The 13,726-nt window shown below is 71.6% G+C and overlaps 2 protein-coding genes across 5 annotated transcripts in view; one reads left to right on the top strand and one right to left on the bottom strand.

Moving 5' to 3' along the window:
• LOC142081563 (dedicator of cytokinesis protein 2-like) overlaps positions 1-2,578 on the bottom strand; it is an 81,761-nt gene extending 79,183 nt beyond the window's left edge. Inside the window, exons 1-3 of the mRNA XM_075148230.1 lie at positions 2,418-2,578; positions 339-422; positions 96-136 (exon numbers count right to left, since the gene is read on the bottom strand). Coding sequence (XP_075004331.1) covers positions 96-136; positions 339-422; positions 2,418-2,541 — 249 coding nt within the window. The 5' untranslated portion in view covers positions 2,542-2,578. The remainder of the gene's footprint in view (positions 1-95; positions 137-338; positions 423-2,417) is intronic.
• A 2,494-nt stretch (positions 2,579-5,072) lies between these two features.
• On the top strand, positions 5,073-13,106 carry DQX1 (DEAQ-box RNA dependent ATPase 1). 4 transcript variants are annotated; one of them, XM_075148235.1, is made up of 12 exons: positions 5,073-5,143; positions 5,718-6,021; positions 8,671-8,864; positions 9,173-9,551; positions 9,868-10,107; positions 10,417-10,516; positions 10,690-10,848; positions 11,072-11,263; positions 11,393-11,518; positions 11,820-12,010; positions 12,095-12,285; positions 12,517-13,106. In XM_075148235.1, exons 2-12 carry the CDS (start codon positions 5,740-5,742, stop codon positions 12,695-12,697), a joined length of 2,235 nt encoding a protein of 744 aa, XP_075004336.1. In that variant the 5' UTR covers positions 5,073-5,143; positions 5,718-5,739; the 3' UTR covers positions 12,698-13,106. The 4 variants fall into 4 exon arrangements, with proteins under 4 accessions (XP_075004336.1, XP_075004332.1, XP_075004335.1 ...); XM_075148231.1 differs by having other exon boundaries at positions 11,820-12,285; XM_075148234.1 differs by lacking the exon at positions 5,073-5,143 and adding an exon at positions 5,191-5,246 and having other exon boundaries at positions 11,820-12,285.
• The last annotated feature ends 620 nt before the right edge of the window (positions 13,107-13,726 follow it).

Below are 13,726 nucleotides of genomic sequence, written 5' to 3' on the forward strand. Positions count from 1 at the left end.
GGTGCCTGGCACGTCCCCCCAGCAGGGACAGGGCAAGCCGCCGGCCGTGCCCACACCATCCCCTGCGCCCTGGCCCGCCGCAGCCCCTCACCTACCCGGGCAGCCCTGTTCCTGAGCGAGTACCCGCGGTACCAGCCTGCAAGGGGAGGGAAGGGGACGCCGTCAGCCAGGCTCGGGGAGCCAGCAGCCCGCGGCAGGGCAGGGCTGGGTGCTCACCAGCAGCGCAGCCAAGAGAGGATGCACAAAGCCCCTGTGTCAGGGTGCAGCCAGGTACCCAGCCCAGCCTCTGCCCGGCAGGAGACGGCACAGGGCCTGGCCGGGGCTGCTGGACCCCTTACCCTCAGAGGCCTGCAGGATGTGCACCGTCTCCCCAATCTGCAGCGGGAGGTGATGCTCGCTGGTGCGCGGGAAGTTCCACACGGCTGCGGGGAGAGGGGCCGGGGAGCAGTCAGCGGGGGTCCCTCACCTGGACCCCCCCTCACGCAGCACAGCCCTCGCAGAGCCCCGTGCCCTGTGGGGCAGCGTGCCCCCCGGCCAGCCTCCCCACACGCGGCAGAGTGACCTCAACAGGCATCGCGCAGCCCCAAGGGACGGTGCAGGGTCCAGCCCCACACAAACAGCGTGAGACCCTCGAGCAGGCACAGGGCCGGGCCGCGGTGTGAGGCGGAGGCAGAGCAGTGCTGGCCACAACACGAGGGTCCCCTGCCCGGCGTCCTCCCCGTCACGCTGCCTGCCACCCACATGGGCCCTAGCGAGTGCTGAGCCCGGCGGTCCCGCTCCCACCACAAGCGGCACGGAGAGGCAAGCGCCAGCTGAGCCCCCGCCCGGAGCAGCAGCACTGCCCTCCCGGGGCCGGTACCCGGGGACAGCGGGAGCGGGCGGCGGGAGGAGCAGGGTGGCGAGGGCAGTGGGGGCAGTGGGGGCAGCGGGGCGGGGAGAGGAGCGAGGCGGTGGGAGCGCAGGAGCTCGCTGGCGGCCAGACACTTCCTGCTGCGGCGCGGGCTGCGCCGGGCCGGGCTGCGGTTAGCCCTGCCGCTATTTCTGGTCCTGGGGACAGTGACAGCTCTGTCTGGTGGAGGCAGCCCTGACTTGGCCCCAGGACCGGCCGCACACTGCTCCAGCGGACAGTCCCCTGCAGGCGTGCCTGCACCCGAGGGTCCCTGCTGGGACGCTGCCTGTGCCACCGCCAGCCCCAGCCAGGGCCAGCTCATACTGCGATGCCCCCAGACTCACATGCTCAGCAGGACCCCTCGTGCTGTCCCCGGCACACCTTGCAGCACCAGGAGCCCTGAGGTCCCACAGGACCCCCCCTGCCACCCTGCCCTCCACACGAGGACCCTGAGCCAGCCTGGACTAGCACCCAGCCCCGGTCCAGGCTCGCTCCCCTCCAGCCTCTTCCCAGCCCCCAGGCCCCAGCCCGGCAGGGTTCCTCACAGGACGGTTAATGCCCGCCGGGCACAAGCAGGAACTGAGCCCTTGCTGCCAAGCCGGTGCTGCCCAGGACCCCGCGGGGGCTCAGCCCTTGCTCCCATTGCTGCCAGCAGTGCAAGGGGAGCGCGCGGGAAACAGCCCTGGCCAGAAACGGGAAGAGGCGCGAGGCTGCAAGGGCCAGCGTGGGACACGGGGAGCGTGTGCTCGTGCGGGGGCCGGGGTCGGCGCGGGGACCCTGAGCTGGGTGGTGGGGCAGGGAACAGGGCTGCCCAGGGCTTTGCCGTGACCAACGCAGAGGCTGGGAGCAAAGCTCCAGCTGGGACCAGGGGCAAATTATAGGGGTGGCTCTGGGGTCCCCAGGCACCTCCCTGAGAGCAGGTCATACATGAGCTAACGATCCCTGTTAACAAGCTAACCACCCCTCGGGTGGAGGCTTCCGCACTTCAACAGCCAGGCTGAGCCTAGACCCCTAGGAGAGGGGCCGGATCCTGTGCCAAGCCCCACTGCTCTGCCCCCAGCCCCCAGCCCTGCTCAGCCCCACAGCTCCCCCTCCCCACACAGCATCAGCCATGCTCAGCCTCTGGGGGTGTGGGTCCCACTGACACCTGCCCTGCTCAGACCGCGTCCCCTGGGCCACCCCGTCACCGGCCCTGCAGCCCCCCGCCAACCCCCAGTTCATTCCTGCACCCACTGGCCCACCCAGCACTGGCATCGCAAGGACCCGGCTCCCGCCTCGCACTGCTGAGCATCGCCGCCAGCCCCACCCAGCCTGGCACTACCAGCGCCATTCACACCGCAGACCCCGTAGTCCCACACCATCGTCCAGCCACCATCGCCCGCCCCTCAACAGCCCACTGCCGCGGGGCCACCGCAGCCAGGGGCGCCGGCAGCATCACCCCGGCAGTGAGTGCCCCGTCCCGCCAGCCCCGCATCCCTCCGGCGAGCCAGGGATCCCAGCCCAGCCCGGCGCCGAAGCCTACACTCACCCACGCCATACTTCTCCTCCTTGGTGGGCAGCCACGGGGCCATGGCCGGCTGTGCCGCGGGGACCTGGGCCCCGCGCAGGGCGGCTGCTGGTTCCTCCTGGCGCGCTCCCCAGGTCACGTGCATCTCACCGGCTTGTGCAAACCTCCGCTTCCTCAAGGCGCAGCTGGGCGCTGCAGGGACCCACCCGACCGCCCTGAGCCCCCAAGCGCTGGGGCAGGGGTGATGGGGACGGAGCCCCCAACCCTGCCATGCTGCCCACCCCGGGGGCCCAGGCTCGGGTGCGTCACTGGTCCTGCCTGCGGGGCGCGATGGGGCTGCTGACCCCGGGCAGTGCTGCAGCACCGCGAGCCCCTCCGGCTGAGCACCACTGCCAGAACCGGGCAGCCAGCAGGACACGGGGCTGGAGCCCAGGGCACAGAGCAAGGGCAGTTCCGGCCGCCCCATGGCACAGGGAGCTGCAGGGAGCCGCGTCGCTTTGGACCAGCACCGCTGGGATGAAGCCTCTGCCTCCCTGGCTGGGGCTGGCCCATCTCCATCCCTCAGTGCATGCGGCTCGGCAGCACGAATGCCGGCGCGGTGCACGGCCACACCCAGGGCTCTGCGGGCCGGCGCCCAGCCCTCTGCTCCCTGCAGCACCAAGACGGTGAACGAAGCAACGGCTCAGCATCAACCACTTCCTTCCTCCCGCCTGCTGCAAACCCTGGCTGTCCGGCGCCAGGTCCCCGTGCGGGTCCACAGGGACTGGATGCTCGTCCCCTGGCCCTGCTCAGCCCCGAGCCGGCGCCGGGCAGTGGAGCCCCAGTTTGGGCCAAGTCCCCTCCCCACAGGGCCACGCTGCCCTGGGACCCCCGTTCTCCCAAGACCTGCTCCTGGCCAGCCCCGGCGGGGCTCCCGCAGGTGGGCAGCCGCTCTCACAGTTTGAACCACTTCTCCACCGGCCCCTTCAAGGCAGCGTCACGCTCCTCCCTGCGCCACCCGCAGCCCCCTTGCAGGTGCCCACCTCCCCGAGCCTGCACTGGGGTCACCCCTGGGTGCAGCTCCCCCATCCCACGGGTCACCCCTGGCCCCACAGCAGAAACCCCAGGCTCCAGGGCAGACACCCCTGGCCCAAAGCCTGCTCCGGGCAGCCCTCAAAGACCCTTCAGCCTGTGGAAGAGATGATGGAGGGGACTGGGAGCCCCATGGGAACGGGAGCCTGAGCAGGTTTGGGTGAGCCGCTGGAGCTGGGTGAGGGGAGCTGGGCGTGCAGGGGAACCCAGGAGCAAGGAGGTGGCCTGGAGGGTTTAAGGGCCCCCAAGCACAGAGGCTGTGGATGTGGCCTCTGCCCAGAGAGCTGGCGGGGGTAACCCTGCATCATCACCCCTCTGCCAGCATCCTCCCCTCTGCCTAGGCATCTGCTCCCAGGCGGTGGCACGGCCGGGTCCCTGGCTGGGGTGGCAATACCTGGTGCCAGCAGAGCGCGCTGGGGCAGCACGCCGCAGGCTGCGGGCGCTTGCCGCGGGGCTGTGCCAGCGCTGAAGCCTGCAGCACGGACCTTCAATGCAGGAGAGCTGAGACCCGGGGCTGAGGCCCGAGAGCGGGAGCCGCAGCAGCCGCCATCCCTCGGCGGCAAAGATCAGGATGTGCAACCAGCTGCCCCGCCATCGCCACGCCAGCACGGACCTGCCCGCACCGGGGCCCATGGCTCAAGGGTGGCCAAGGCTGGGTCAGACGGCCGTCCCCATGGCACAGTGTGGCACGGCCACGCCCGAGACAGGGGCCGGGGGGTCTCTCTCGGAGCTGCCTGCCGGGCCGGGGATAGCGGGTCTCTCCGAGCCGTGTGCTGGGGCTGGGGCCGGCGGGTCCCTCGGAGCTGCGGGGGCAGAGCGGTAACAGCAGGCTTCGGAGTTTCGCTTTCCGCCGGCAGCCGGGTTCCCGGACTCCGCTTGCGCCGACGGCTTCCGACGCCGAAGTCCCGGGGCCAGCAGGGACCGCACGGCCCCGCTGCCCCGACGGGCGGGGTGCCCGCTGCCCGGGCCGGGCTGCCGGTCTGGCAGCTCCACCTGCCGGCCCCCGCCAGCTGCACACCGGGAGCCGCCGCGGGCTGAGGGCGCCCGGTTTAGGTGCACGGTCCCGGGCACCCGGTACCGGGATGCCGGGCACCGGGATGCCCAGCGCCGGTACGGGATGCCGGCGGGCTCAGGCTGCAGCCGCGCCCAGCAGGGGCCCGCGCCCCGGGACTCGCAGCGGAGGGGCACCGAGCAGCCGCGGAGGAGCGGCCCGGCCCGCGGGCTGGGCAGCACGGGGCTCCGAGCAGGGAGGGGGCGAGGCCCGCGGGGCCGGGCACGGCCCCGTCCGAGACACGGGCCGCGGCCGGAGCCGGGAGCGCTGCCGGGGCAGCCGGGGCGGGTTCCCCTTCCCAGGGTCGGGGCCTAGCGGCTGCTCCGTACAAGCACACCGGGGCGGGCGGCGGCGCGGGGCCCGCGGGCAGGCGGGGGCGCCCCGGGCAGGCGGGGGCGCCCCGGGCAGGCGGGGCACCAGGCGGCTCGTCCCTCCGCCGGGGCAGCGGGGCCCGGCCCGGCCCGTCGCCACGCAGGCAGGGCCGCGCCTAGCAACGGGCCGCGCGCCGGCGGGCGGGCAACGCCCCACGGTGCTGATTGGCGGCCGCGGGCGGGGCCACGTGACGGCGCCGCGGTCATCTGACGGTCTCCCGAGGCAGGGCCCGAGGTGGCGGCGGCGCGCGCAGGTGAGCGGCGGCCGCGACGGGCCGGAACCGGAACCGGAACCCCGTCTCGGGGGGGCTGAGTCGGGGGACCGGGCCCCATCCCGGTCCGGTGAGGTCCGGTCCGGTGAGGTTCGGTCCGATCCCGGTGCTCAGGTCCCCTGTCCGGTGCGACCCGGCCCGCTGCCCCGCCGGCCCGGCACGGCCCGTGCCATTCGGGCCCGCCTGCTGGGACCGGCCCCGGGCTGTCCGCCCGGTCCCCCGCACCCCGCTCGGTCCTGCTGTGCTCTCTCCGTAGCCCGGCCCGGCCCCTTCTGTCCCGGTCCGATCCCGCTGCCTGCCCCCCCGGCCCCTGCCTGCCCCCGGCCCCCCCACCCCAGCCTGGCCCCTGCCTGTGCCTGCTCCCCGCGCCCAGGCCGTGTCAGCCCCGCTGCCCGTCCCTGCCCCTCTCTGCCCGCGACCTCCTGCCTGTCCCCGTCTCCTGTGCCCGCAGGTTCCCCCACCCCCGGAGATGCAGGCGGGGGTGGGTCAGCGCCGGGCTTCCCCGGGTCTGCTGTGACCCGGCGGGTCCCGCTTCACCTCCTGCCTGCCCTTGCAGCACCGGCGCCAGCGTCCCCGCCATGGCCGGCTGCGGGGCCCCTGGCTCCCCGCCCCGGCAGACCGGCCCTGGCTCCGCGCTGGAGGAGGAGGAGGAGGATGACGACCCAGCCCTGGGCTGCGACGGCGACCTGGAGGTGAACCCCTACGACGGGCTGCCCTTCTCCTCCCGCTACTACGAGCTCCTGCGGCAGCGCCGGGAGCTGCCCGTCTGGACCACCAAGTACAGCTTCATGGAGCACCTGGAAGGCAACAGCGGCATCGTCCTGGTGTCCGGGCCCCCTGGCACTGGCAAAAGCACCCAGGTGAGTGGGGGGACTGTGTCAGGGCAGCCGGGAGTGGCCGGCCCCACTGGGGGCTGCGCACCGCTGGGCAGGGCCACGCTGCTGCCTGGGAGGCCAGCACAGGGCTGCGGTACCAGCCGCTCTGCCGATGGACTCCCGGCCGAGTGTCCCGTCCCTCCTGCTCAAAACACCTGCGGCGCCGCTGTCGGCAGCAGCTGGGTCCTGCCCCAAGGCTGCTGCCTTCCCCTGAGGCCTGCTCAGGGATCCCACTCCCATGCGAGTGAGCTGCAGCACCCATGGCTGCACGGGAGCCGCCAGGCCCTCGCCCCTGCCAGAGCAGCACAGGCAGGCCCTGCACGCTCCCCTCCTGCCAGCCCCCTGCACGGCGTTACTGCGCATTCGCCGCGTGCTGGCAGGGCCTGGGCCGTGGTGGAGTGGGGAGGTGGGAGCCGGCTGCGGGCCGAAGGCACGGAGACGGGACTGTGGCCGGGCAGCAGCTCCCTGTCCTCACAGCAGCATCTGAGCTTGTTGCGGAGGGGGCAACGGGCCCTGCAAGGCTTCAGCTCCACTGCGGTACCTGGGAACGTGCCACTGCGGTGAGCCTGGCATGGGGCAGGGCTAGTGCAGAGCCGGCTGTCACGCGCCAGAATGTGCCGGGGCAGGCGCTGGGGCCCCGGGCAAAGCCTCAGCACGAGCCGGGAAGTGCTGCCACGGCTGCCCCGGGAGCGTCGGGCGGGTGCAGGAGGCGGCGCAGGGAGCGGGAAATGGCCCCTCCCCGGACCTGGGCCCAGGTGCACGGGGTGGCGGCGGGCATGGGCGGTCGGGCTGGACGGTGCTGGGTCCGGGGTGCCAGGATCCTGCCTGCCCGCCCCGGGGAGCTGGTCCCGTCTGACGCCCCTGCCGCGGCATCCGGAGACATCGTCACGCAGACTTTGACCAGGGGAGGGAACGCCTGGAAGCTGTGGGGACAGCCGTGGCCTCCGTGGGGCCGGATGCAGGCTGGGTTGCCGCGTGGCAGCTGCCGGCCTCTGGGGCTATCAGGGTGTTGGCAGTGGGCTCGGGGCCGCTTGCCCAAACCACCGCCGTTGGGCGTGACCCTGCTGCAGCGTGGGCCTGGGTTCAGCCTGTGGCACCGGCCGACCCGCAGAGTGCCAGATTTGGGGAATGAAGCCCTTGTGTGGGCCCTGGCCTGGTCTGGCCCCAGCGCCGGGCTGCTTTTGGGTGCAGGCACCCTGCCTACAATCCCTGCAGGGCCCTGGGACCACCGTGCCCTGAGCACACCAAGGGACGTGACTCGGTTCATGTGGAGCATCTGATCCTGCACGTTGGTGCACCAGCACCCCTCAAACACGGTGTTTCCACCCAAAGTGGGAAGAACCGGCACATAAGCTGGGTCCCTTCGCTGTTGTCGTGGCCGAGGGCTGTCTGCACACTGTGCCACCGCCCTCGCCGGTCTTTGCAGGCAGCAAGGCGGCAGGAGGCAGGGTGCAGAGCCGTGCAGGGAGGCATGGCCGAGCACGGCCAATCCGTGGGGCAGTTGTGGGGCCGGGTGGAGGAACAGAGCAGGCTGCTCGCCTGCCCATGGTCGCTGCCGGCCGCATGGATGACCCGTGTGCTCCTGCCCGGCTGTGAGCTGGGCTCTCTGGAGGCAGCCCCGGGGCAGGACTCTGCCTGCCTGCGGCCGCGGCTGCTGGGCAGACACAGGGGCGCAGGCACCTGCCCGCGGGGAGCACACGGCACGGGTGGAGCGAGTGAGGCGGGCAGGTGTGTTGGGAGCAGTGGAACAGCAGATTTCTGGTCCCCAGTGCCCAAAGGACATCTGCGCACCCCGGGACCGTCCCGTGACGCCTGGCTGGGTGCTTGGGCAGCGGCTGCTCCCTGGCACTTCCTTCCCCTCTCACCGTGGGGTTTCCTGAGGTAGTGTGTGATCCCTCTGGCCCCACGCGAGGATGCTCGAGCCCCTGCCCCAGACTTGTGGCTGCTGCGAGGTCTGGGTCTCGTGGACCTAGCCAGTGACCACTGCTCTGTGCTGAACCTGACCGGGGACCTGCCCAGTCTTCCCTGGAGAGGAGTAGGGGGCCGGGTAGAATAGAGCAGGGTGGCTCTAGTTGGAAGGGACCTGCAGCCATCACCTAGTCCAACTGCCTCACTGCTCCAGGGCTGACCAAAAGTTAAAGTTATTAAGGGCGTTGTCCAAAAGCCTCTTAAGCCCCGGCAGGCGTGACCTGGAGGCACGGCTCCGTCTGAGCTAGCAGCTCTGGTGAAGGCAGCGCAGCACGTACCCCCCCAGCCCTGTTCTTCCTGGGGGGGCGGAGAGGACTGTTGTCCCGTGTCCTTAATGCAAGAGCCGGGGCTGCGCAGTCCCATAGCGAGGCAGAAAGCTGCAGGCATGGGGCGATGAGGCTGTGGGGCTCGTGTCACAAGTTGCTGGGGCTCAGAAGCGACAGTGTTGGGGAGGGAAGGTTCAGCCTGGGCTGTCGAGTGCTTCTGTATGGCCTCTGGCCCGGGAGGTCCTACAGCTGGGTCTCTGGGGGCTGCTGTGGGGAGGGTCCTTCTGCCCTTCTTGGGGGGCAGAGCGGGCGCTGCTCCAGGATGGGGAGGGGAACGTCTCGGCGCTCCTGGCTGGGGCAGCACTATCCCCAGGCCCTGACTGGCGTTCTGACCCTGCAGATCCCGCAGTGGTGCGCGGAGTACGCCCTCTCCCTGCAGTTCGCCCACGGCCTGGTGGCCTGCACCCAGCCCCACAGCCTGGCCGCCCTCAGCCTCTCCCTGCGCGTGGCGGACGAGATGGACCTAAACCTGGGCCATGAGGTCGGCTACTGCGTCCCCCACGAGGACTGCTGCACCACCGAGACCATCCTCAGGTACGGGGCCGGGGGGGCCCCTGCGGGCTGCCTTGTGCCGGGAGCGCCCGTCGCACCGCACTCTAATCCCGCTGAGCTCCCTGGCGGCAGCGTAATCTCTTAATCCAGCCTGGCCTCGTTGCGGGGAGCGATGAAGCGGGCTGCTGGCTGCCCGGGCCCTCCCAAGGCTGCGGTGGGGGCTCCTGCCGTTGGGGAAGGGGCGAGGCGTGCTCCTCCGGAGCTGTGTGCGGGGACATCCGCAGGGGTGCAGCCCACGGTGCCAGGGGTCCCTGCGGCTGCCCCGCACTGACAGGGCCGGGCCGCGGCAGGTACTGCTCAGACGAGATGCTGCTGCGGGAGATGACGTCGGACCCGCTGCTGCGGCAGTACGGGGTGGTGGTGCTGGACGAGGCGCAGGAGCGGACGGTGCCCACCGACGTGCTGCTGGGGCTGCTGAAGGACGTGCTGCGCCAGCGCCCCGCGCTGAAGGTGGTGGTGGTGGTGACCTCGCCAGCCATGGAGGAGCGGCTCCGCACCTTCTGCGGGGACCCCCCCGTGGTGCGGGTGCCGGGGCCCGGGCCCCCTCCCCAGCTGCTCTACAGGGACCCGCCAGCCCGCGGCCGCGTCGCAGCTGCCTGCCAGGCCGTGCTGGACATCCACCGGCGGCAGGAGCCCGGCCACATTCTGCTCTTCTTGGCCAGTGAGCAGGTGGGCTGCGGGCACCTGCGGCATGGCTCCTGGGGCGCTCGCTGTGCCGCGAGGAAGGGGGGGAACAGGGAAGGTTTGGGGGATCCCTCCGAGGTGTGAGCGGGGAGCCCTGAGGACAGCGGGGCCTGCTGGGGATTAAACTGCGAGAGCTGAGGCTCCTCTGCAGCGGGGCTGCGGGCACCGTGCAGGACTGGGGGTCTTTCCCCGCAGGGCACCGGGAGGCAGCTGCAGGGCATGGCGCAGCGCCCTGTCCCGGGGATGGGGCCACTCTGGGCATCAGTGGGCATCACTCGTGTCCTCCCATCCTTCCCCGCAGGAGATCGCCGAGTGCTGCGGGGCCATCCAGACCGAGGCTGTGGCGCTGAACCCGGGGCTGGGCCCGCTGCTGGTCCTGCCCCTGCACCCTGGTGTGGGCCGCGCGGCACAGAAGGTGTATGAGGCGCTGGAGGAGAGCGGCCGAGAAAGGCGGGTGATCGTCACCCACTGGCTGGCGGACTCGTCCTTCTCTCTGGGCACCGTGCGCTTTGTCATCGACTCGGGGCTGGAGCTGCGCAACGTGAGTGTGCTAGCCCGGGACGGGGAGCCAAGCGGCGGTGAGCGGGGGGCCTGGCTCTGCTCTGGGGCGCAGCCGGCAGCCCTCTGGGGCGGAGGTGAGTCTGGGGAGGGAGCGGCGGGGCCGCGGCGGTCTGCATCGTCCGCTTGGCCCGGGCTCTGCCTGATGCCCCGGGCTGGGCGATGCTGTGCGGGGCGTGGGCCCTGCCCCAGGGAGGTGGCAGTGGCGGCACTGCACCCGCAGCGTGGAAGGGGCCTTTGGAGAAAGCGGGGGCTCGTCTGGGGGTGTCCCTTCTCACGGCCTCGCCTGCAGGTCTACAACCCCCGCATCCGGGCAGAGTCCCAGGTGCTGCGGCCCATCAGCAGGAGCCAGGCAGAGTCGCGCATGCAGCGAGCCGCAGGTAGCCCCCCAGGTGAGAGCCCCTGCCCGGGCGTCCCCCAGATGTGCCTCCGGCAGAGGAGGGCTGTTGTCCCACCCCGCTGGGGCCCCAGGCAGCCCGTGGCCCTTGCTGCCCGCCTGCGCTTGCTGCGCTGTCCCTGGGCTCCATCTCTCCCACCGTCGTGGCTCACGGCCCCTCTCCTGCAGGCACCTGCCTGCGCCTCTACTCGGAGGCCTTCTATGAGCAGCGCCTGCCCCCCAGCCCCGCGCCCCACGTCAGCGAGACCAGCCTCAGCCGCCTCGTGCTGCTGCTGAAGCGCCTGGACATCGCCGACATGGGCCAGTGCGACTTCCTCGACCGGCCAGGTAGTGCCCGCGGGGTGCGGAGGGACCGGCCATGGCACGTGGGAGGCCGGAGCGGAGGGGCGTGATAGGGGCGGCTGTGCAGAAGGAGCTGGAGGCCGGCCATGGCCGCAACCCTCACGGCAGCCCGGGTTGTCTCTGGAGAAGGGCTGGAGGGTCCTGCGGGTGCAGGAGGAGGGTGGGCAGGGCTGCCTGGTCCTGGCAGCTGGCTGACGTCCTGCCCTAGCCCCCGAGTCACTGATGCAAGCACTGGAGGACCTGGACTACCTGGCCGCCCTCGATGATGATGGGAACCTGTCGGAGGTGGGGATCATCATGTCGGAGTTCCCCCTGGACCCCCAGCTGGCCAAGGCGCTCATCGCCTCCTGCGAGTTCGACTGTGTGGAGGAGATGGTCAGCCTGGCCGCCATGCTCACAGGTACCGTGCCGAGGGGCTCGGAGCCCGCTCTGCTGCTGGCACGGGGCACGGCACAGCCCCCAGAGAGCCAGCACTGGCAGGGTTGGTGCTGGGGGGCACGTGGTGACCTTCCCTCTGCGCCATCCCCAGCTTCCCCCTGCTTTGTGCCCCCTTCCACACGCCTGGAGGAGGCCGTCACCATGCGCCGACGGGCCCTGCTCCACCCGGACGGAGACCACTTCACCCTCATCAACATCTTCAACGCCTTCCAGCAGCGTGAGTGCCAGGCAGGGGCTCGACTGCCAGCGGGCCGCACACCCCGCGGGTGTGCCACGGCTCCCTCGCCTGTCCCCTGCTCCTTTCGGGAGTAAGTGCTGCAGCCACGTTCGTGCCCCAGCCTGGCTGCGGGGGGGTCCCAGCCTGGGAGGCGCGCTCTGCGCGGTGCCTGTCCCCGCTGCGTTGAGGGGATGCAGCCTGTGGGAGCAGCAGTGCCTGGTTTTGTGGCCCGTGAGCCCCCAGCCGGGGTCTCTGCTCGTCCAGCCCTGTCCCTGTGGTGCTGACCCCGCTCTCCCCGCAGACAACGCGGACGAGGGCTGGTGCCGCAAGCACGCGGTGAGCGGGGAGGCGCTGCGGCTGGCGGGCATCGTGCGGGCAGAGCTGCTGGAGGTGATGCAGCGCATCGAGCTGCCCGTCTCGCCCCCCGCCTTCGGCACCGACGCCAACGTGCTCAACATCCAGAGAGCGCTCATCTCCGGCTACTTCCTCAAGGTGGGCCGGGGGGCCGCGGGGGGCCCGGCCGCGGGGCGGGGGTCGTGCCAGCAAGCCCCGCTCCACTCCCACTCCGCTCCCCAGGTGGCCCGGGACATCGACGGCTCTGGCAACTACGTGATGCTGACGCACAAGCACGTGGCCCACCTGCCCCCCGCCTGCTGCTACCTGCTGCGGCAGCCCCCCCAGCGCCTGCCCCCCTGGGTCCTCTACCACGAGTTCACCATCTCACAGGACAACTGCCTCCGCGTGGTCTCGGAGATCCAGCCCCAAATGTGAGGACTTCGGGGACGGGGAGGGACAGGTCCTGCCCAGGCTGCATCCGTGTGTGGCTCTGGAGCTGGTACGGGCTCGGGAGCGCAGCAGAGCCCTGGGACGCAATGCCTGGCCTGGGCTCCTTTCCTGTGGGCAGGTGGGGGACTGTGCCCGTGCGGGGGAGCGAGGAGGCTGCTCCAGGGAGGCCCCTGGGGCCGGCTGCCCCTCCTTGACCCCCCCCATCCCCACAGGCTGGTGGAGCTGGCACCCCAGTACTACCTGAGCAACCTGCCGCCCAGCGAGAGCCGTGACCTGCTGATGGAGCTGCGGGAGAAGGTGGTGGCCGTGGAGGACGTGCCGGCGGTGCCAGAGCCGCAGGGAGAGGCGGCTGGCGGGGAGGATGAGGAGAGGGAAGTCTGTGTGCTGCAGTGAGCCGGAGCCACCGGAGCCCCCGTCTTGGGGCCGCCTGGGCTTGGCTGTGACCACCGGGGACAGGAGAGCCCCGGGGAGGCCGTGCTGCTGCGGGGGCAGACCCCATCCCCAGGGAGGGGCAGGCAGAGCCTGCCCTGCCACAGCTCTGCGCCACGGTTGTTGTGCCAGTGGCCACGGGACTGGTCCCCGACATCTCCCCAGGGGACAGAGCCCGGTTCGGGGGAGTGCTGGCCCCAGGCCTGGGGAGTCATGTAGGGCCTCCCCCCCCGCGCGCCTTCATCGTGTTTCCCCAGGGGCTGCCGTGGGGCTGGGGCCACCGACCCTGGCTGTCGCGCTCCCCCCTCGCCCGGGGGAGCCACGCCGAGGGGCCACTTGCGGGTCTCTCCTGTATAAAGTTTTGTGACCTTTGCTCCTGGCCTCGCGTCTGTGATTGCAGCCGAGGAGGGCTCACGCTGCAGAGGGGTCTGGCGAAGGTGGGCTCCGTCCCACGCTGGGGTCCTGCCTGCGGGGGGGCGAGGGCTCCCCCTGGCCCCCACGCCCCTGTGGGGCAGCTCTGCACCCCCCCGAGCCTCCCCTCTCCCGGGGGGGTTTCTGAACACGAGGCATCCCTGGTCTTGCTCACCTCCCGCCTCCGGTTCTGGGTAGTGCGCCGCGGCCCCCAGTCACGCCGACGTGCCGAGGGGCAGCCCTGGCCTTTGCGCCGGGTCTTCCCCTCCGCGGTTGCGGCTCTTCTGCAGAAGCAGAGGGGAAGCTGCAGCCGACGGGGGGGCGGGCGGCAGCCTGGACTTGCAGCCAGCTCCTGCTCCCCCCAGGACGGGACAGGGCACGGGTGCTGCCCCGGTGCCAAGTGCCCTCCCCCTCCTCGGGGTCCCCCTTCCTGCCTTGGGGTCCCCTCCAGCTTTCCAGCAAGTCCCACTTCTCTCACGGCTCCCCAGCACCACGGCCAAGGGTGAACTTCTGCCTGGGGGACCGGGGGTCTCAGCGTGGGTGCTGTGCTCCAGCCCCTGCCCCAGGATGGATCCCTTGGTA

The sequence above is a fragment of the Calonectris borealis genome, chromosome 4 (assembly GCF_964195595.1).
Source record: "Calonectris borealis chromosome 4, bCalBor7.hap1.2, whole genome shotgun sequence".
NCBI lineage: Eukaryota > Metazoa > Chordata > Aves > Procellariiformes > Procellariidae > Calonectris > Calonectris borealis.

Coding starts and splice junctions, on each gene's coding strand:
- DQX1 (XM_075148231.1), top strand. CDS start 5,740: ATGGCCGGCTGCGGGGCCCCTGGCTCCCCGCCCCGGCAGACCGGCCCT. Junction 6,022..8,670: donor GCACTGGCAAAAGCACCCAG/GTGAGTGGGGGG, acceptor CTGACCCTGCAG/ATCCCGCAGTGGTGCGCGGA. Junction 11,519..11,819: donor CTTCAACGCCTTCCAGCAGC/GTGAGTGCCAGG, acceptor CTCTCCCCGCAG/ACAACGCGGACGAGGGCTGG.